Source organism: Hippoglossus hippoglossus, chromosome 13, assembly GCF_009819705.1.
Source record: "Hippoglossus hippoglossus isolate fHipHip1 chromosome 13, fHipHip1.pri, whole genome shotgun sequence".
Classification (NCBI taxonomy): Eukaryota; Metazoa; Chordata; class Actinopteri; order Pleuronectiformes; family Pleuronectidae; genus Hippoglossus; species Hippoglossus hippoglossus.
Genome location: NC_047163.1, coordinates 28,808,413 through 28,831,781, shown reverse-complemented (window position 1 = coordinate 28,831,781; position 23,369 = coordinate 28,808,413). Strand labels below are relative to the sequence as shown.

The 23,369-nt window shown below is 42.1% G+C and overlaps 1 protein-coding gene across 1 annotated transcript in view; it reads right to left on the bottom strand.

Annotated features, from left to right (window-relative positions):
- Positions 1–23,369, bottom strand: part of LOC117772532 (neurofibromin-like) — a 157,145-nt gene that overhangs the window by 119,449 nt on the left and 14,327 nt on the right. Inside the window, 5 exon segments of the mRNA XM_034603738.1 lie at positions 1,687–1,754; positions 2,050–2,156; positions 2,915–3,105; positions 14,878–14,961; positions 15,593–15,736. Of these exon segments, the coding sequence (XP_034459629.1) occupies positions 1,687–1,754; positions 2,050–2,156; positions 2,915–3,105; positions 14,878–14,961; positions 15,593–15,736 (594 nt within the window).

The following is a 23,369-nucleotide window of genomic DNA, read 5'->3' as shown; positions in this document are numbered from 1 at the left end:
AGCCATTTTTGGATCAGCACATGTGTACATACAAGCTCAGTGGACAAAGTGAACTAGTTTAGGTGACAGCAACTTGTGTTCGTTTTTGTGCAGAAAAAAGTTAAGAGGCCAATCTTCTTTATCAAACCACATGTTCAACAAACAAAAGCAGATAGAAAGCGAACAGAACAGAGATAGTTTCATTGGGCCTCATTCACCAATATCTTCTCACTAATTTTCTGATTATTATCTTAGCTGGAGCTGCAAATCATTGGAAACACAGCACTGCAGGTGAACCTTCAGCTGAGCATCTGTGGATACACAACCTGAGCCTGCCGGGTCAGGTTCAGACAAAATGTCTTGAATGGGAGCAGTACACACTGCATGGTGCAGTTGCACCTCCTGAACCATCTGTCAACTCAAAACAGAAATAAACTCTGTTTTCAGAATTAATAGGCTACACTTGGACGGAGCATTTTAACTAAAAGCTGTAGCAGTAAAACTATGGAACATATGACACATTTAATATGTAAACAGTATGTAAAACCTGTATGTAAAACCTTAAGATGGGTGACTATATTTGTGAATAAATATTTTCCTCTTCAAAATGTTCATGTGTTTAGAAAAATCATAATGTGCACAGAAATTTGGCAGACTTTTTTTTTTTTACATAAACATGATCAAATATTATGTTAATTTAAATGTTATAATACTATAGAATAGAAAGTAAAAATCACAACAACTGATTATTTTACAAAAGCATTTCAGTTCTCAAGTGTGCGTAAGAGTGCTCTTCAGTGTGCGTACATTCTGTTCTTACATAAGAACAAGTCACAGATAAGAAAACATTGGTGAGTGTCAGAATCTTCATAAAAACTGCATAAGTGGGTTTTAAGAAGAAATTTCTTCTTAAAAACGGTTGATGAATGAGGCCCATTGGTTTTATCCACAGTCTGCAGGCGACATATTTTACATAACCACAGCACGGAGGTTAAGCTGAAAACAAATTGCTATGACGTAGTGGATCTTCTTGCATTAACATAATTATGATAAATATTTTTGTCCACAATATACATTTTATCCATGGTTTAAATTTGTGGTTTGACACATCAGTGTGTATGAATGCACAGCGCCATTAGAATGTAGCTACGGCACCAAATTCAGGCTAGGTACCCCCCTAGCTGCATACTTTTTCCTACTGGCTTGCTACTCTTGATCCTTGAGAATAAAAGCAAGTAAATAACAAGAGAAGTTTTCATATCATGGTGCCAAGTTTTTTTCTTTCCAAGCCAAGGAATAAATGAGCCATTATTGCGAAGCTCATAGGTTACACAACTTATTTTTATGCAATAAATTATTTCTCTAATTGTATTTAATGAGTCAAGTTTTTTCGCTCATTGGTTCTGGGTTTCTGAGCACCTTGTTTTTTCTCAATTCTGTCAAGATAGCCTTTGATTTGCTCAACAAAATACAGATGGGGCAGAGTAACCTTCACTTACAGCAGATTAGCTGGTCATAGACAACTTTTTCAGCATTTTTTGAAGCTATTGGGAGAATACTAATGTCTTCTAAACTTCTCATGACATACAATGTCCAATAACCTGGGTAGTGTGACCCAGGGCTCTAGGTGCGAGGGGGTAGAGCATATATATATATTTCAAAATCTTGTCCGGATTCAAAATGATTACAAGATGGTAGAACAATTACCTTCTCTAAACTGTTGATGACTGCTAGCTGGGCAGGCTTCTTGAGAGCTCTAAACTTTAGTACAGTTTCTGAAAGAAAATAAAAGTTAGAACAAACAGAAACAAACGCAAATACACACATGCATCACAAACCTCAATCTTAGTGTCTTTTTAATTTCTTCGAATCTAAAAGATAAGGATTCCTTGCAGCAAGAACTCTTAAAAAAGAACTAACCCAATACTTTACCAGGCCCTAACCATGGACAGCATTGTTACACTCTAGTAGAATTTCCAGTGGCGAACCCCCAAGATCAGCTCTCAGAAAATAAGACTTTCAGAAGTTTTAGCTCAATAATCGAAACCTGTAAGAACGTCAGAAGCAAACCTTGTACCAGCCTCTTCAGCTTGGAGCAGTCAACATTGATGTACTGCATCAGCTCTATATCATGAACATCCACATTGTCCTCAGAGCACACTGTCAGCTCCTGGAGCCTAGCAAAACACACAAGCACACATGAATTCTGCCTCATTTGATTTAGTCAACCAGATCAAGAAATGAATTCAAATATTTTTTAGCCCTCATTTGGAAGTGTACATTAATAGGTATGGAGTATTCAGAAAACAATCTCAGTGAAAACAATGAAGGTTGCATTTTCATTTTCGTATGGTTGATGTTGCAAAATTAATTCTTAAGTTCTTCAATATCTGTTAAGAAATACCATTAGAAATGAAATGAATGGTTGGGTTTCAAATATTTATGTTTGAAAATCTGGACCCAATGTATTTTTTGCATCTACTGTAAATACAGTCTATTATGATCAGTTTATGAATTAACTGATAATTTCAACTTTCTGGACAATACCCTGGTAAATTGTGCTACTGTTGATCACTAAGACAGCTCTACTGAAACGGATGGGAGGTCTTACGAAGAACTGAGATCAACTACATACTGACACTCAATATGAGTGTCACAAGGCCAATATTAATTTGTTGTAAATATCTCCCAATGTGTGTAGAAATCATTTATGATTATGCCATCTCCCAGAATAGAGCACAGTGGGTTCTTATTTTGGTGCTTCGTGTGCAGACATCTCTATCATTTAAGTTTACCCAAACCTAAATGTAGGGGCTTGAAATAAGTCGATATAACATTAATTAGATGTCACAGATCTGAGAGAGAATATTTTTGCAGTTCTCATTGAAAGGACAGTGAGCTGTTCTGAAAGACTGGGTTATGCTATGGCAGCTACCTGGTGGAGATACGGCTGAAGACGGCATTGAAGTTGTTGCAGCTCAGGGAGAAGAGGACAGCTGAGGCCGAGGCGCGGAGCTCAGCGGCATGCTGGTGGCCCTCACGGTATGTATAGATGAAATGGCAGATCTCTGGCAGAAGCTGTTTGACCAGCATGGTCTCATCCAGACGCAAAGAGTCCTTGGATTGCTGAGGGGAAAGAGAATAAAGATGAGGGAAGAGGCCAGCCAGGAAAAACGCCTTGGTCTGTTGCGCTGATATGATCCTCCTAAAATTGAGGGACACTCATGGCTGAACTAAAAACTAACAATCATGGAGAGAGGTACAGCAGCTGAATATTAGTACAACTAACTGTACAACTGTAGTACAACTGTATTGGGTATTGAGATGTGGAAATTTGATGGTATCGACAAATAAATTGTTGGTATTGTGACTTCCCTACTTGAAATAAAAGCTAAACTAGAATTATCGTCCTATAGTTGTTTGCCTCCATCAACCACTGCACTTCCTTTCTGTATAGATTTTTTCCAGACTCATATGAGGTCACCATGAACTCTACTTTTGACGAGTAAAAACTGGTCAATTTAAAGAAATAACCTGAAGGCAGACTTAAGATATCATGTTCAAGAGACCAAACATTTTTTGTTATGCCACCGTGACCTTGACCCTTTGACTTCCCAAATCTAGTTAATCTAAATCAGTTAATACATGAGGCTGTGTCAATATTGGAGCCAAATGTATTTTAATATATTTTTTTATCTATGTATTTAAGTATTCTCTCAATTGTTCTTAAGATATTGCATGCAGGGGCGGCAGCTCTACCAGGTGACCTATACACCAACGAGGCAGGGCCTCCCTGCAGAGGCCCGGGTTCGATTCCGACCTGCGGCCATGTAGGCATGTCCTCCCCCACTCTTCTCTCTATCCCCCTTTCACAAGCTTACTCTGTCCTATCCTTTAAAGGTGATAAAAAGCCCCCAAAAAATACATAAAATTCAGGAGGAAAAAGAGTTTGTGAGGTCAGTGCTTTTCCAACAAAGAACATGTTACATTAAATTGCTGTATTGTATGATACCAGCAACATTGTAAAGGCCAAGAAATATACCTCCAATAAATGAAAATAAATAAGTCGGACGACAAAATAAAAAAAAAAAGTTGAATACAAAAGAATAATTAAACAATTTGATAAATAAATAAAAGTCCACCAAATTCTAATCAGGCCATCCATGAGTCAAAGTGAAATGTGCCAGATGTAATTCCCTTTCGGCATTCCTGATATACTGCGTTCAAAACAACCTAGAGTCCCATGACCTTGACCTTCAACAACCAAAATCCTCGAGCTGATCTTAAGATATCATGTTCAAGAAATACATTAACATACTTTGTGAGGCCACGTGACCTTGACCTTTGGCTACAAAAATGTAATCAGTTGATCCCTAGCTACAAGTGAATTTTTTAACCAAATGTGGTAGGATTCACAAGACAATAATGTGCTGGGCCACAGTGACCTTGAACTTTAACCTCTAAAATATTATCAGTTCATCCTTGAGTCCAAGTGAATATTTGTACCAAATTTTAAGAAACTCATGGCATTTTAGAGATATTGCGTTAATGAGAATGGGACTGACATGTATATAAATAAAAAATATATGTGTATTTAATTATATAAATATATCAGCTGTGTCTGAAATCTATTGTAAGTGTGCATGGTCAACTCCGATTCACAACAGGCCTTTGATCCAATGAGTAAATGTGGATGGGTGCAACTTTCCATCTCAATAGAATCAGGCACTGGGCTAGTAGTGTAGTAAATGCGATGCAGTCAAAATGCGATTTAGACAGTATGTTAGATTCCCATGAAGCACCAAAGTTTGCACTAAATGGACATGGGTTCTAGGATATTTTTTGATATTGTGATATTGTTTTAAAGATGAGTGACCAAAATTCTAGGGTTTAACACAGGACCAGAACATATGGGCATGAGTAGTGGACGATGAGTCTAAAGTTACATAAGGGACTGACGTCTGGGAAGTGTTTTTTTGTTCGGTCCAATGGGTACAATGTAGAATTTCGCATTGCATGGTGCCATATTGAGGAGGCGTGAATTTTTTAAGAAAAAAATAATTCCTCTGTAATATCCAGTCCATCCTAATGCTAAAGTGAGCAAAGCACCTGTGTGATCCTGCAATACAATATGGAGATTACACCCTTAAATGATGGCGCCTGCTCCAAGAACACATCACATGAGTGTTGGGATCTAAAGCCATGTAAAGAGAACAATGGAGGGGCCTACATGTAACTCCAGAAGCCTGAACTAGAGTTTTCAGAATCTTGATAAGCGTGCGTCCGAATTCATAAACCGCTGCTTGATTTCGAACTCTGGCCTCTCACTGGCTGAGAGCCAACCGACGCCCATGACCCCCCTACGAGCTGCCTGTGACGCGACTCAGGTGATAAAAGGAACCTGGCTCCACAGCTCCAAGCTTATCCCGTGCGCCGTTGTTACTAGAAGGACCTCTCCAAGTTGCTCCGTGTGACCCGGTCGCTGAAAGGGAGCAAACACGCAGACGTTTGTTTTATCTTCAGTTTCGTTATTAACCTCTCTTTTTTGAGTTAACCTCGTATCTTATTTTTACTATTGTTTTTTAAAAGACCTAGGCCACGCGTATTTAACTCGCGGGTCGAGTTCACAGACTTTATTGGATCCACAGCCAGCTGCACACACAGCTGTTTTACCTGCAGAAGGAGAACAGAAAGAATTCCCTCCTTTCGTCGACATCGCTCTTTCCCACCACTGCCACTGAGGAAATCAGCTCATCACCATTCATTCTCGGGACGAGCTAACGGACACCGCCCTGCTTTCATTCACGGACCACGCCGATTACGCACGGACGAACCGCGGTGATGATTAAGATCTCCTCTTATTACTTGTTACATGTTTCTTCTCTGTCACTCTTGTTTTTCTCCCTCTCCTAACCCTCTTCCACACACACATTCAGACGTACCTACACACACAATCACTCTTATATACATTCTGGGGACCAGATAGCGTGATCGAACCACGTCGTTATCCATCGCCATTCTGGCGAGTAGAGCCACGGGTTAGGTCACATTGGTTCTTTGTTCTCGACCTCCCCTTTGTTTAAATCACGCGGTTCAGCCGCCATTTATAAGTTGGCGATACGACGTCACCAGCGACACGCACACACCTTTATAGTCGCTTGTGTGGTTAGTGTTTTTGGTATCGTGGATTTTGTTGAGATAGTGTTTGCATTACTGTTACTATCTTTTACTAATTCTATTTGTAATTAAAGAACTAGCGTTTGTGATTATTTGCACATGTGTATGATTACAGCTGGATTATGATGGGCAGTGCTCGGACTTAAACCTTCACTGTTCATTTTTATAATCATTAATATTACATATTGATATTGTTAATTTTCAACTTTCCAAATTGAGATTGATTTTGATTTTTACAGATTGATTATTGGTCCCTGATACCAGGGTGGTGCCATGTTAATAATCATAAAATATGATTAACAATTAGCCAACGACTCAATCTGTTCCTTCGTGTGCACAACATGAGTTGGTTGTCTTTCAAAGAGAAAGAATGCTGAAAAGCAACTCTTTCGTCTCTGGCTGAGTGTGGGAGAGCCCCGTGGCATGGTCAACTGCCACACTGCATAATTATGACCAGCGCTGCTTCAGGACAGACGCATATTAAAAGGTCCGGTTGTCTTGTGTCAGAGTCTCTGTTGCAGTCTGTTTCCTCCTCTGACCTGCGCTCACTTTACACCTTAACAATAAACACCATCACTGATCACAAGTTTTTAGGACACGTAAAAGACTGACGTTTAGTTTGTGTTTGCTTGAGTCGCTCCAGAGTTTGAGACATAAAAACACCTTGCACACATTCCCCTGCTTCACACAACACGAGACGTAACATGACGTGCACAGCCAGAACATCAGTGTTAAAGTGACGGAACGATCCGGAGTCATGATTCGACATCATCGATTTATATTTTTAATTAATAAATTATTACCTTAGGTTATAAGTATGCTCATGTTGCTTTCCAACTTTGATTTAAGTGATTCACTCATCTTCCCACCACTATTCCAATAGAGGGGCGGGTGAAATGTTTTGAGTCCATAAAACAGCATTGCAGCCAAATCCAATACAAGTAACAGGTGAGAACGTCTTCAATGTAAAAAAAACCCATTAGAATAAAAACATAAAATGCCTCCATACTGCTCCTCTGGTGTCATCCAAGTGTCCATAAACCTCGACATTCCAATTTGACTCGAAACGGCGTCATTTACACCATGTTTTAGCCTAAATGTCCGCTCTCACACACACACACACACACACACACACACACACACACACACACACACACACACACACACACACACACACACACACACACACACACACACACACACACACACACACACACACACACACACACACACACACACACACACACACACACACAGAGAGAGGATACCTTCTTTACGTTACATAACTTTTAATAGAACTACATATTCTCTGAGGTTTCTGGTATAACTACAGCATTTCCTTGTTTAAAAGTAGTCCTGTGTACTTAAAAAAATACCAGTATTATACAGTATGAAGCCGTGCATCTTCCGCTCCTGCACATTTTTCACAATAATGCTCTTTTAAAAACAAATGAATGGATTCAGTCAACAGAAACGCTGGAGTGCTTTTACTTTGTCCTACAGAAAGTGATCCACAGCTGCTGTGCTCCAGGTGTGACTGTTTAAATCTTTATATACAGTCTATGGTTTAAATACAAATCGTATATTTCCTGTGTCTGCAACCTGCAGTGCCTCCCTGTAAACGTGCGTTTTTTTCACTCACTCAGTTTTCTCACAATCTAATTAGGCTCTCTGCTATGATAAATTTATCACCATAATTTTTTCTTACTACAGAAGTCTGGTGATACTGGCTCTGAAAGAGAAATTTTTTTTTTTCCAAGTAAGGGCTTCTGCACTAATCCGAATGCCTTATGGAGGAGAGACACAAATTCAGTCAGCGTTCCCTTCTTAGTCCTCCGGTATACCCATCGGTTGTATGTTGTTCCTCCTTGACCTGTTTTTTTGAAGTCTTCACATTTGGCTTGGAGTTTATTGACATCTGATTGGAGTTTCAATAGGAGATACAGAGTCCCCAGTTGCAGTTGCTGAGATTTCCAGCTACTTTGAGCGCCCCTCATGCACTTCTATTGACCGCTGTATTGTGGCTTATCTCTGACTGCAGCAATGTCTGTCTGAACTCCACTAACAGCTGTTTCTATCTTTGTGCAGAATGTTAGAGCCTTAGTGAACATACCAGCTGTAAGTTCTTCCTCTTCTCTCATGTGTTCCAGCTTTGGCTCTTAAGTCAGTATGTAACAATTCAACCTACTTTAAAACAAAGGAAAAATCATGCACACTATATTTAAGCAGAATGGGTGGATCTACCACGCTGTGTACGGATGCAGCCAGCTGACCTGTTTACAATGATCGAAAGAATAAAAATAATTTGACCACAAATCTTGCTCTTTGTCCCATTAAAATATGAACAAAAATATAATTGAAACAGCTTGCAATTATCAGTTTGTATTGCAGAATATTAAAAATTAACTTGTCCCACCAGGACGGCATATTGGAAACAAAAACTGATAGGCGAGCAAAACACTTCAACCCCCATAATACCAGTACAAACAAAATTGTTCCCCAAAATCCAAAGTTCATATAATACCCTTAGTTTATCAATTTAAATTGTCAGTTTTAGTCAGTCCCATAACGAAAAAAGTCCCAAACAAAAAAAGTCCCAAACAAATAGAACACAATAATACACGCAATCTCATCACCTCCGACCGTCCAGAAGAAGAGTCCTGGTTCCACGGTTATTCCCAGAAGTTTCTGCAAGGTAATAATCCTGTTTTGAAGATTATCCTTTCTAGTGTTTTAATTGTATTGCAGTGAACTGTATTGATCGGATCTGCCACTTGACAAAACTCTGCGGGTCTCTGGTTCCACTTTTAACCGATTGAGCTTTGGTCCAATTGTCTTTTCCATCTACCTGCTTCCACGAGGTGACATTATTCAAAAATACAACATACCGTATCTTATCACTGTTACATGGATGATGGATTGATCCTCATTCTGGCCCATGTGATGTTTTCTTCAAGTTTCCCTAGCAACCGTCTGGTGCTGTCGTGGTCAGGGTTGTCATGTCGGATTGGTGTTAATTGGACCCCCGACTTTTGTCTCTCACCACCTACTACCCATTTTGAAGCTCCAATAATCATCTCCATCACCATGGTGAACGCTAGTGGGGAGATAACCCAGCACAAGAGTGCAGCCAGCCATGACTTCTTTGAGACGCTGCCATATGGTGGTAAAATCTGGTACGGTGAAGCAAAATTTCAGATCTTCGAAGTTGGCTTTAATCAAATTTATGATGGGCTCTTTGAAGAAGTCAAAAGCAGCCCAGCTCCTGCTTCGAGGTCCTCAGGGTTCCTCCCTTCTTTATGGTGAAGAGAGATTTCATGAACTTGAAAGGGTCTTTAACCCTTGTGTTGTTCCTGGGTCGAATTGACCCAGAGTGTGTGTGTGTGTGTGTGTGTGTGTGTGTGTGTGTGTGTGTGTGTGTGTGTTAGGGTGACCCAAGGATTGTCATTATCCAATTCTCCTGGGGTAATTGAGACCAATGGATTGTCATTCTCGATTGTCATGGGAGGGGTCATTTAGACCCCCAGAGAGGGCACTGTGGTGCTCTGTGGGGTCATTTAGACCCACACCTGATTCCAATTGAAATCAAGGGGGGGTACATTAGACCCACATATAAGTCTCAGTGTGCCACTCTCTCACGGACCATGGCACGATGTCGCATCAGGAGCGTTTCACCAGAGAACAGGTTCTCCAACAGCTATTCTCCCAGCAACCATCCTCTGAACCCGAAGAGGACGCGAAAGAGCCAGACCGAGAAGCGGACGGACAAGGAGATGGAGAAGCAGACCGAGAAGCAGACAGAAAAGCAGACCGAGAAGAAGACAGAGAGGACGGAGACAGAGACGACGGCGATAGCGACGAAGACGGTGACTACGAAGACGACGACGGTGACGAAGACTACGACCCAGTGGGTGATGCTTCTGCAGATTCTTCATCCTTGGAAGAAGAAGAAGAAGGAGGAGGACAAGACCACGGCGACACCACCACCACCACCGGACTCGTGGAAAGTGAGAGCTTCCCCTCAAGAAACGGGGAAATAACATGGTCCTCGAGGGCGTACGGCTGAGAGGAGGGCCACTGCTCCTCCTCCTCCTCCTCCTCTGCTGCGGCTCAAAGCGGGGTCCCCCGGGGCCCCACGATCCACGAGACGTCCCGCACCGGTGACCTAGCCTCGACGTTCCACCTGTTCATCACACCGACGGTAGAGAACACCATCCTGGAGATGACGAATTGGGAGGGTCGTCGAAAATACGGTGATGAATGGAAAGGGATGGACGAGACCGACCTGCGCGTCTACGTAGGGCTGCTGATCTTAGCGGGCGTGTACAGGTCCCGGGGCGAGGCCGCCACCAGCCTGTGGGACACCGAGAGCGGCCGGGCAATATTTCGTGCCACGATGCCCCTAAAACTCTTCCACACGTACTCCAGACTGCTGCGCTTCGACGACCGCGAGACGACCGCGAGACGAGACGAGCCACGGACAAATTGGCGGCCGTGCGAGAGGTCTGGGACGCGTGGGTGTCGCGGCTACCGCACCTCTACAACCCGGGGCCCGAAGTGACCGTGGACGAGCAACTGGTTCCGTTCAGAGGTTATGTTATGTTATGTTAGTTATGTTATGTTATGTAGATAGCGGCTGCTAGTCCTCGTCCTCATCTCATCTCCTCTCATCTCTTCTCCTCCTGTTTTTCTCCCTAGGCCGGTGTCCATTCCATCAGTACATGCCCAGCAAGCCGGCGAAATACGGGATCAAGTCGTGGGTGGCCTGCGATGCGAAATCAAGCTACGCTTGGAAGATGCAAGTGTACACCGGAAAGCCGAGCGGCGGACGCCCAGAACGGAACCAGGGGTTGCGGGTAGTGCTCGATGTAACGGAGGGACTGCACAGTCGTAACGTCACATGCGACAATTACTTCACCTCCTACGAACTCGCGCGGCAGCTCCTGGAGAGGAAGCTCACCGTGGTCGGCACTGTTCAGAAGAACAAGCCCGAGCTCCCGACCGGGCTGCTCGCGGTCAAGGGAAGAGAGGTGTTCTCATCCAAGTTCGCATTCACGCCCACTGCCACTCTTGTGTCCTACATCCCAAAGAAAAACAGGAACGTGGTGCTCCTGAGCACATGGCACCCCGAGGCCGACATCAGCGACCGCGAGGACGGGAAACCGGTCATCGTCCTGGACTACAACCGCAACAAAGGTGGCGTGGACAACCTAGACAAGGTGATCGGAACGTACAGCTGCAGGAGGATGACCGCGCGCTGGCCCCTGGTCGTCTTTCACAACATTCTCGACGTCTCTTCCTACAACGCCTTCGTGATATGGAGAGAGATCAACCCAGACTGGATGCCGGGCAAGCAGAACAAGCGGAGGGTGTTCCTAGAGCAGCTGGGAAAGGCTCTCGTGACTCCGTTCATCGCACGAAGGGAGCGCATCCCCCGCACGGACGCGTCCGCCGCGGTTGTGAAGGCTGTAAAAGCCGCCGCCGCCGCACAGAGAGCTGTTGACTACGACGCTCGACCCGAGTGTCCGGCCTCCTCCATAGCCCTAGCAGCAGCCCCGCTCGGGGCGAGTAAGAGGAAGAGGTGTCAGATATGCCCCAGGAAAAAGGACTGTAAAACTCACACCATGTGCCGCGGGTGTAACAAATACATCTGCAAGGGCTGCTCACTTGTCTATTGTGCTACATGTGCGTCCTAATATGGGGTGGGCTATGTGAGGGGGCCAACAGCCGGGGGAAGCAGGGACAACACATGGGTTAAAGAAAGAATTAATTAATCAAGTTTTAAAATTAAGCTTCATGCAGCTACGCACCATTTCAAAACTCAGATAATTTCTCAGTACTTCTGACCTGCAGAGAGTCATCCATGCCTTCATATCCTCAAGCCTTGATTACTGCAATTCGTTTTTACACTGCTCAAAATATTAAGGAAACAAATTTGACATCACAGGCTGATCCAAATTGCGTGAATTTCGTCACAGCAACTAACTATGCACTCCCCACAACGTCTGGGCATTCTCCTGATGAGTAGGCGGATGGTGTCCTGAGGGATCAGCTCCCAGACCTGGATCAGGGCATCAATGACCTCCTGTGGCAGTACTTTGCAGCGTCAGATGAACCGATACATCTTATAGGTGCTCAATTGGATTTAGGTCAGGAAACGTGAGGGCCAGTCAATGGCATCAATGCCTTCGTCATTCAGGAGGTGCCTACACACTCTGGCCATATGAGGCCAGGCATTGTCATGGAGGAGGAACCCAGGGCCCACTGCACCTCCATAAGGTCTGAGGATTTCATCCCGGTACCTAACAGCAGTCAGGGAACCGTTGGCTATGACATGAAGGTCTGTGTGACCCTCCAAGGATATGCCTCCCCAGACAATCACTGACCAATTGCAAAACCGGTCATTCTGGATGATGTTACTGGCAGCATAACATTCACCACGGCGTCTTCAAACTCTATGCCATCCTGAAGGAGCTGGACTACCTGTGCAATCTGATACGGCTGCAGGTTCCGCCTCATGCTACTTAAGCACAAACATCCCACCCAGTTCACCAAACTGGTAACATATAACTTGTACCAAATGTTTGATATATATTTAAGAGCAATTTTTGTTAACAGAGCCAGAGTGCCCATTGTATAAATTGTTTTGGTTGTATAATATATTGTTTTTATAGGCACCGCTCACAGCACTCAAGGTCACCTTACAAGGCAGAGATAAAAACAAAACAACAATTTTAGTTCTATTTCAAATGTCAGACTGAATATTCTTTAGAATTAAAAGTTATTTGGTCTTTGAAAGGGTGCGTGTATATAAATATTGAATGAGATGGAATTGGAAATCAAACCGAAACCTTGTTAATCAGTAACAAATTGATTTGGAAAATCAGTGGCGATAACCAGCCCTATTTACGATGCAAAAAAAAATGTTTTATTAAGTCACTGCAAGCTTGACCAGCAAAATCGAATAAGTTCATCCTTTAGTCAAACTGAAAGTTTGTACCAAAATTGTAAGAAATTCCCTCAAGGCGTTCTTTAGATATGTTCATGTTAAGATAGGCAGAAGGACTGACAACTCTTCTGCCACTGGAGTGGAGGTATACATTTAAAAAAAAAAAAAAAGGTGAATTGGTGAACATTGGTGAATAAAGGAAGGAAGTTTGATTCTGAACTTAGAAAATGTCTGTTAGAATGGAAAATCAATAGCTGTTAATGCTGACGGTGGCTGTGTAGCAATAGCTTTAATGTAAGCCTACTATAGACTATTACCTGCAAACCTGCAATGTTCTATATAGTTTTTGAAACAAGTCAGATTAGGCAGAACTTCAAAAGTACAATACAGTTAATTGCTTTAAACACAAGCTCAACTCTAAAGGAGTATATACACTGCAACATATTGTGACTAAGGGTGTAAATCAACAATACACCATTTAAATTCTTAACAATATGCCGGTATTATAAAATCTGCTACGAAACAATTCCATTTAATAAGATTCAGGGGCCTGCTATTTAAATGAATCAATATTAAACGGCCATTTTACACAATCAGTTACATCTCAATCTCTTGGCTCCACCTTTCCTTTTCTTTTGTCCATGGCTGTCCATTTCGCAGGGCGTCTCATCTAAAATGATTAGCACAGAGAAGCAGGTAGAGTTTCTCTGTGGCTCTCTAAGGGATGCAGCCAGTGTGATGATGTCAACCTGCTGTATTGATCAACTGTGTTACTTGCAGTCAGGCAAAAACAACCGCCAGGTAACCGAAAAACGCCCTGGTACTTCAGACCAGCACTGAATTGACGTCCGCTGACTTATTGTGCACTGCCCACATTTGGTGCATGCTGTGTGCGGCTAGCCCACATATAAACATGGATCAGATGGAGGAAAGAGACAATGGACAGGTCCATATCTGCCAATATCAGTATGATCCATCAATAATGCCATTGACGAAGGAGCATAGACATTCTCAATAGTCTCATTGAGGAAGATTACAGAGACTGTCTGAATGTGAGACATTCTGCAGGAAACTATGGATAAACTCAGCAACCAGTTTGTCAGGGAGAACAAGTGCAGACCAGCCTGAAATGGTGGCCATGGAGAAAACAAGTCAGTGCTTGTGGTTTTGTTATCCTTTGCCTTTTTCCTGTGGTATTGTATTTTTTCGTAGACAGAACCAAGTGTTCCAGCCTCAAACACAAGGGAGTAGGAAATGGTCACAGAATCTCAGACAATATGGAAGTATGAATCAATGTTCAACAATGTTTTCACTTTTGAATCCATACATTATATCACTGCTCATTGAATCGATATATAGATCCAGATCAATGAATCATTACATACTTAATTGTCATATATGTTTACATTAAACAATATCCTTAGAAGTATAGTCACAGTGGTTTTAACGCTAATGCTAAAAGCGTAACAGTTAGACCTTCATCCAAAAGGTACCTGGCTTCCATTTGACAATGTGGACTTGACAACCACCAAATGACTGCAAAAAAAACAACCAAGGAACCTCCCAGAGTGGAGGAGACCCTGATTGATACCATGAATACATTGCAAGAGGTTTGTATCTGGGTGAGCAGAACCCAGCAGCATAACATCTTTTATCATTTGAACATTAGATTTCATTGGCAGCACAAGAACAGTGAAAACTTGCTTAAAACTTCTTCAAAGAGATGAGATCACACAATTTCCAAAATCTGTTTATGACAGGATCGGACTCACCCCAGCCAGGCACTTCTCCAGTGTGTCCAGGATGATGAGCTGAGAGAGGTAGAGGTTCTTCTCAGAAGCTTCTCCAAATATCCGCTGTGATATCAATGACAGGACACAGCAAAAGGAAAGCTCATTCCTAGAATTATATTCTTATATCTAAAAAGAATGTATTCTGTATTATTCTAAGAATTGCCACTTAATACTTTTGTTTAGGAGGACCTGTATATCAGCTTCATCAGGTTTTAGATTTTGATACAAAGGTAACACCTCTAGAGTCTAGACTTTAATACTAGTTATTTTAGTCTTGAAAGTTGTATTAAACAAAGTCTGGCAATAATTAATACCCAAAAAGATATGTCCCACACTTCTGTCATCAACCCTAATCTCTTTACCCACTTCCTCTTCCCATTATTAGTGTGTTTTATGAATCTTATAGTGCTCAGTGTTTGTTGTTAATTCAGTTCTACATTTATCATTGAGCTAGTAATGTATTGGACAGCATTATGTTCTGAAGTGTTCCAAACATTCAGAACATGTTTGAAGGATTACAAAAACCAGTGAAGACAGTTGATGACTGGACTACAGAATTTATCCAGTTGCCTCGGCTAAACTCAAGGAGGAAGAGGAGAAGTCGGAGGAGGAGGAGGAGGAGGAGATGAAGAAGGAGGAGGAGAAGGAGATGAAGAAGAAGGAGAAGGAGGAGAAGAAGAAGAAGTCCACTCACCATGTTGTTGACATTTTTAAGGATGGTGGTAAGGCCACTGATGACGAGGGAGAACTTGTACTTGGATATGTTGATCAGACATTCTTTGTTGTGCTCTGTGCTGACTTTGGTGTGAGTATTCTGGTGGCCAACTTTAATGGGAAGCTGAAGGAAAAGACAAGAGAGGATGATGAGGTAGTCATTACTGTTAGCTACAGTCACTGTTCTTTATAGCTGCTTTCAGATGTACACTACCGTTCAAAAGTTTGGGGTCACTTAGAAATTTCCTTATTTTTCAAAGAAAAGCACTGTTTTTTTCAATGAAGATAACATTAAATTAATCAGAAATACACTCTATACATTGTTAATGTGGTAAATGACTATTCTAGGTGGAAACGTCTGGTTTTTAATGAAATATCTACATAGGTGTATAGAGGCCTATTTCCAGCAACTATCACTCCAGTGTTCTAATGGTACATTGTGTTTGCTAATCGCCTTAGAAGACTAATGGATGATTAGAAAACCCTTGAAAACCCTTGTGCAATTATGTTAGCACAGCTGAAAACTGTTTTGCTGGTGAGAGAAGCTATAAAACTGGCCTTCCTTTGAGCTAGTTGAGTATCTGGAGCATCACATTTGTGGGTTCGATTATACTCTCAAAATGGCCAGAAAAAGAGAACTTTCATGTGAAACTCGCCAGTCTATTCTTGTTCTTAGAAATGAAGGCTATTCCATGCGAGAAATTGCGAAGAAACTGAAAATTTCCTACAACGGTGTGTACTACTCCCTTCAGAGAACAGCACAAATGGGCTCTAACCAGAGTAGAAAGAGAAGTGGGAGGCCCCGGTGCACAACTCAGCAAGAAGACAAGTATATTAGAGTCTCTAGTTTGAGAAATAGACGCCTCACAGGTCCTCAACTGGCAGCTTCTTTAAATGGTACCCGCAAAACGCCAGTGTCAACGTCTACAGTGAAGAGGCGACTCCGGGATGCTGGCCTTCTAGGCAGAGTGGCAAAGAAAAAGCCATATCTGAAACTGGCCAATAAAAAGAAAAGATTGATATGGGCAAAAGAACACAGACATTGGACAGAGGAAGATTGGAAAAAAGTGTTATGGACAGACAAATCAAAGTTTGAGGTGTTTGGATCACACAGAAGAACATTTGTGAGACGCAGAACAGGTGAAAAGATGCTGGAAGAGTGCCTGACGCCATCTGTCAAGCATGGTGGAGGTAATGTGATGGTCTGGGGCTGCTTTGGTGCTGGTAAAGTGGGAGATTTGTACAAGGTAAAAGGGATTTTAAATATGGAAGGCTATCACTCCATTTTGCAACGCCATGCCATACCCTGTGGACAGCGCTTGATTGGAGCCAATTTCCTCCTACAACAGGACAATGACCCAAAGCACACCTCCAAATTATGCAAGAACTATTTAGGGAAGAAGCAGGCAGCTGGTATGCTGTCTGTAATGGAGTGGCCAGCGCAGTCACCAGATCTCAACCCCATTGAGCTGCTGTGGGAGCAGCTTGACCGTATGGTACGCAAGAAGTGCCCATCAAGCCAATCCAACTTGTGGGAGGTGCTTCAGGAAGCGTGGGGTGAAATTTCTACAGATTACCTCAACAAATTAACAGCTAGAATGCCAAAGGTCTGCAATGCTGTAATTGCTGCAAATGGAGCATTCTTTGACGAAAGCAAAGTTTGAATAACAAAATTAATATTTCAAATAAAAATCATTATTTCTAACCTTGTCAATGTCTTGACTATATTTTCTATTCATTTTGCAACTCATTTGATAAATAAAAGTGTGAGTTTTCATGGAAAACACGAAATTGTCTGGGTGACCCCAAACTTTTGAACGGTAGTGTATGTGTGAACGCAAATGTCCAAGTGAGACCCTCTGCAGTTTCTACGGACTTCTACGGGGGGAGCGTCCTGGCTGCTTCACCCCTGGCCTGAATTATGCAGAGGATGTGTTGCTGTTGTGAACGTGTCTGTGCAGAAAAAACAAAACAGCTGTGTTGTGCATGTGTGAAAGGCAAACTCTGGGTAAACTCAGTAGCCAATTCACCGGATTTTACCCGGAGGTAATGTCTGAAAACGCCTCAAGTTAAAATCCAGTCAATTCACCATCAAGATAGAAACAATGTTTGACAGCATTGTCCTGCTTTGATATTTTTATTTTGCCACTATTATTGAACACAGATTCAGAATATATCCCACACGTCCAAAACATATTGATAAGCTCATCAACTTGGTTACTTAACCTAAATGTAGGAAAAATTATTCAACTTCAATAGCAAGTGGGCCAAATAGGAACATCACAGGGGGTTCCTATTTGGCATAATATTTGAACATTAAGAGCATATTTTAATAATGCCGCGATAATACTGATTATGGTGATACAAAATTTTGATACTGTTTCATCTCTACAATGGAGTAAAGGATAACTCATATTAAACACACTTAGGTTGCTTGTTTTTGTAATATACTAATTCAGTAATCCTGATTCAAAAACAAAGCTTTATAGTCTGTTTGGATTGTTGACTAGCATTTTTACTTGCAATAGAGCAGATATTATATTGTAAATGTGTCCTACAACAAATTTGTATTATTAGATTGACAGTGAAACAAACATTTGTTTCACTGCAACCTCACTGCAAGTGTCATATGCAGTCAGATTGCCTCTGAGTTTTTCGTATTACCACATTTACTTACTATGTTTGTCATTTATGACATTGGTGTGCTGTCCTCTTGCACATTATCAGTATAACAAATAATACTATATTATTATTATTTTTATTATACAGATTGATATTCCTGAAGTTTAGTTGACTTGTTGTTATACTGTGACGATTAACTGGGATTTTTTCAACTGCTCTCATTTGCAGAGGGTCCGCAAACGCCTCATCAAGTCACCCACAAAATCTGTAAAATATTTCATTCAAACTATTAATTTCTTGTGAATTCCTGAATCCACCTTTGTCGTTTACTTTTTACTTAAAATGCATGACCGCAACATACAACTTACAATAACAGAATAGCAAAACACAAGGATGATGGAGGTGGCGGCTCAGCTTCTCTATACCCTTGATGACTCTCTTTATGCTCAGGATGTTCTCCACTCTTGTGTAACATTACAAAAATATTTTGTAGAAAAGGAGCCCATTACAACAGTATATCAATTATTTGGCACCATTACAAAAGATAAATGAAGTGATATTAGTGATATCTGGGGGGTGGTTACATATGCCAGTTGTGTATTATAACAGACCCGACTAATTGATGACTAAATTAATTGCCAACTAATAAGGCAATAAGGAACAAACACGTGTGCGTTTACTAAGGTAAACTATCTTGTTGCACTGTAAAGTAATGGTGTGCAACAACTCTGAAACACTAGTTGGTCGACAAGATTCCCCTTCTTGAGAGCGGGTGTTCATGCATAACTACTCTAAATTGGAACTGATCTGAAGTGACACAAATTTCTTATGGATTCAGCACACTCTTCCTTGGGGATTAAAGTACCCGCTGGCTGTTGAAAATGAACTTGTGGATTGGTAGCTTGCCAGAGCTGCAAAGCGTCCTTGCTTCACTGACTAGGTGGCTAGCTTCTTCTTCTGTCGACACACTTATCAACCCCATCATCTACGTAAAGGTTTATTTCGATGAAACGGATGGATGCTTCGCTGAAGCGACCTTGTCCTTGGGCAACAATGTGCTTGAGGCCGTAGTTTCCACAGCCAGGTGATGAGGCTGCTCCGAATAAGTGCACTTTTCATCCTGTAGACCAGACCTGGGCATTGTACGGCCCCCGGGCCACATCCGGCCCTTTGGCTGTCCGTGACCGGCCCGCGTGAGGTCAATGGAATATTAGGAATCACATGTAAATAAGTGTATTCTGTGCATGATGTACAGAATACAACGACATTTCTTTTATTTTGAAGGCGCCTTTGAAAAAAAAAAAAAATCATTTTTACCTCAAGTACGTCCTGAATGCACGCGCGCATATGATGTGTTGGCGAACGGAGTTTAGGAGAGATGTGAGTTAGCTGTTAGTCCTCAAAAATGTCAGCTCACGTTAAAAAAAAGAAAGATTGATACAGAATGTAGAGTTTTTAACGAGACATGGACTTCTAAGTATTTATTTCCTGAAGTCAAAGGGAATGCCGTGTGCTTAGTTTGTGGAGAAAAGATCGTTTTTAAGGATTACAATTTGAATCGCCATTACGAGACAAAGCACGGAGAGAATTACAAAAACTTGACCGATGAAGAACGTGCACGGACATCGGAAGCTTTGCTAGCTAAGCTGCAGAAGCAACAAGGCTTTTTTACCAAGCTTTCCACATCCAGGGATGGAGCTGTCAAGACCAGCTTTGTGATATCCCACAAAACTGCAAAAAATAGTAAGCCATTCTTTGATGGGGAGTTTATCAAAGAGTGTTTGGTGGACTCTGCTGCACTAATATGCCCTGAGAAGAAAGAAGCATTTGAGAATTTGCCCCTCTCCAGACGAACCGTAACGAGAAGGATCGCGGGAAATCTCGAGCTTCAGCTGCAAAAGAAAGTAGACGATTTTGACTTCTTCTCCTTGGCTGTGGATGAGAGCTATGATGGCCGCGACACAGCCCAGTTACTCACCTTGGACGTGGGATGACGAAAGACTTTGAGATTACGGAGGAGCTGGCAGCTCAAGAAAAGGGACGATGACTGGGAGTGATTTGTTCATGGAGGTAACTGCATGCTTGGACAGGCTGGGACTCAAATGGTGTTACAACCAATGGTTGTCCAAATCTGACAGGGAAAAATGTCGGACTTTTGAATGCGGATGCAAGATAAAGTGAGGGAAATTAACCCAGAACTTAAATTGCTATTTTTGCATTGTATTATACATCAGGAGGTGTTGTGTAAGTCAGTGCTAAAAATTAATCATGTTACATGTAACTAAATTAGTTAACTTTATCAGGGCAAGAGCATTGAATCACAGACAGTTTGTTGCACTTTTGGAAGAGCATGAGACTGAACATGGTGACATAGGCTACCACACAGCTGTCAGATGGCTCAGTCTGGGCAAAGTGCTTAAAAGAGTATGGGACCTGAGAGCAGAGATTCAAGAGTTTTGTGAAAAGAAAGGCAAGGACATCCAAGAGCTCTCAGATGCAGACTGGATGTCAGATCTTGCATTTGCTGTTGATGTCACTGCACTAATGAATGAGCTAAATACCAAACTGCAAGGCAAGGGCCTATTTGCACATGAAATGTACAGCCTGGTGAAGGCTTTCATGAGAAAGTTGCAGTTTCTTTCAAGCCAGTTGGAGGGTAACATTCTCAACCACATGCCAACACTGAAAGAGGCCACACCATCAGTTGATCACCTCCGCAGGTACTCATCCATGTTAGGGGCACTGCATGGTGAGTTTTCAAGGCGATTTCAAGACTTCAAAACAGTTGAAAGTGAAATGCACATGATTTCTTCTCCCTTCACGTGCAGTGTGGATAATGCACCAAGTGATGTTCAGCTCGAACTCATTGACCTGCAGTCTGATACACTACTGGCAGAGCACTTTAAGTCAGTATCACTGCTGGAGTTTTATTCTTCTCTCAAAGAGGAGAACTTTCCATACATGAGGAGGCATGCTCAGAAGATGTTGGTTCTCTTTGGATCTACCTACATATGTGAACAAACATTTTCCGTGATGAAGTTTAACAAATCCAGATACAGATCCTCTCACTGATGATCACCTGTCAGCTGTCCTTCGCATATCCACCTCAGACATTCAACCTGACTTCAGTGCACTTGTTCGTGCCCAACCCAGACTAGATTTCTCTCACTGAACAAGAAAAAAAGAACAGAAAACCAGCAAATAGGGTGATTAGACTATATTCAAATAGTAATAGCACTTTGTATAAGGTAAATTTAAAGCTGATCTTTGAAATACTGCAAAAACATGCATATTTTGTTCACAACTGTTCTTGTAAATGTTGATTAAATAGTGATATAATGTTGGCGTTATTACTTTGCCTGCCTCACTTTTTCATTGCCTAATCATAACATTTACTCTTACCAGTAGAAGCTTATCAAATTAATTAGTAGAATTGATTCAGCCTATTGGTCTGGGCCTCCACAACTGTGCCTGTTTCTCATGTGGCCCCTTGGAAAAATTAATTGCCCACCCACAGTGTAGACCGATGGCTGGGATGGGATGTCTCCATTGGCCCACCATAAAAGTCTCAAGTAGTCTTGGTGTTCTGCTCTTACGTGAAATTGATGGAACATGCGTTCGATATCACACATGGTTGCCACTGGCCCTTTACGAAACCGACAGAGGACACCTAGTAGGGTATTTGTCAGTTCTGGTCCTGTAAGCAAGTGATCATTCAATGACACACCTAGAAACTTTGCTGAACAATCTCGGACCTTTACTGGTTTCTGTGGGTTATACACCCCGTGGTGAGGGATATACCAGGCAGGGCGGTTGTCGATTTCTTCTTCCGGAACCTTTCCAGCATCTTCATGAGCTATTGTCTCACTCATGAAAGCTATGTAATCCTTATGGTATTGCTTGTCCTTTTCAAACCTTAGTTTATTAGTTCGTTTATTTCGATAATTCAATTCAAAAAGTGAAACTCATATTATATAGATTCATTACATACAGAGTGAAATATTTCAAGTTTATTTCTTTTAATTTTGATGATTATGGCTTACAGCTAATGAAAACCCAAAATTCTGTATCTCAGAAATTTTGAATATTACATAAGACCAATAAAACAAAGGATTTTTAATACAGAAATGTAAGCCTACTGAAAAGTATGTGAATATATATATGCACTCAATACTTGGTCGGGGCTCCTTTTGCATGAATTACTGCATCAATGCGGCATGGCATGGAGGCGATCAGCCTGTGGCACTGCTGAGGTGTTCCCCATGGAAGCCCAGGTTGCTTTGATAGCAGCCTTCAGCTCGTCTGCATTGTTGGGTCTGGTGTCTCTCATCTTCCTCTTGACAATACCCCATAGATTCTCTATGGGGGTTCAGGTCAGGCGAGTTTGCTGGCCAATCAAGCACAGTGATACCATGGTCATTAAACCAGGTATTGGTACTTTTGGCAGTGTGGGCAGGTGCCAAGTCCTGCTGGAAAATGAAATCAGCATCTCCATAAACCTTGTCAGCAGAAGGAAGCATGAAGTGCTCTAAAATGTCCTGGTAGACGGCTGCGTTGACTTTGGACTTGATAAAACACAGTGGACCAACACCAGCAGATGACATGGCTCCCCAAATCATCACTGACTGTGGAAACGTCACACTGGACTTCAAGCAACTTGGATTCTGTGCCTCTCCACTCTTCCTCCAGACTCTGGGACCTTGATTTCCAAATGAAATGCAAAATTTACTTTCATTTGAAAAGAGGACTTTGGACCACTGAGCAACAGTCCAGTCCTTTTTCTCCTTAGCCCAGGTAAGACGCTTCTGACGTTGTCTCTGGTTCAGGAGTGGCTTGACACGAGGAATGCGACAGTTGTAGCCCATGTCCTGGATACGTCTGTGTGTGTGGTGGCTCTTGATGCACTGACTCCAGCCTCAGTCCACTCCTTGTGAATCTCCCCCAAATTCTTGAATGGCCGTTGCTTCACAATCCTCTCAAGGCTGCGGTTATCCCTGTTGCTTGTGCACCTTTTTCTACCACACTTTTTCCTTCCACTCAACTTTCTATGAATATGCTTGGGTACAGCACTGTGTGAACAGCCAGCGTCTTTAGCAATGACCTTTTGTGGCTTACCCTCCTTTTGGAGGGTGTCA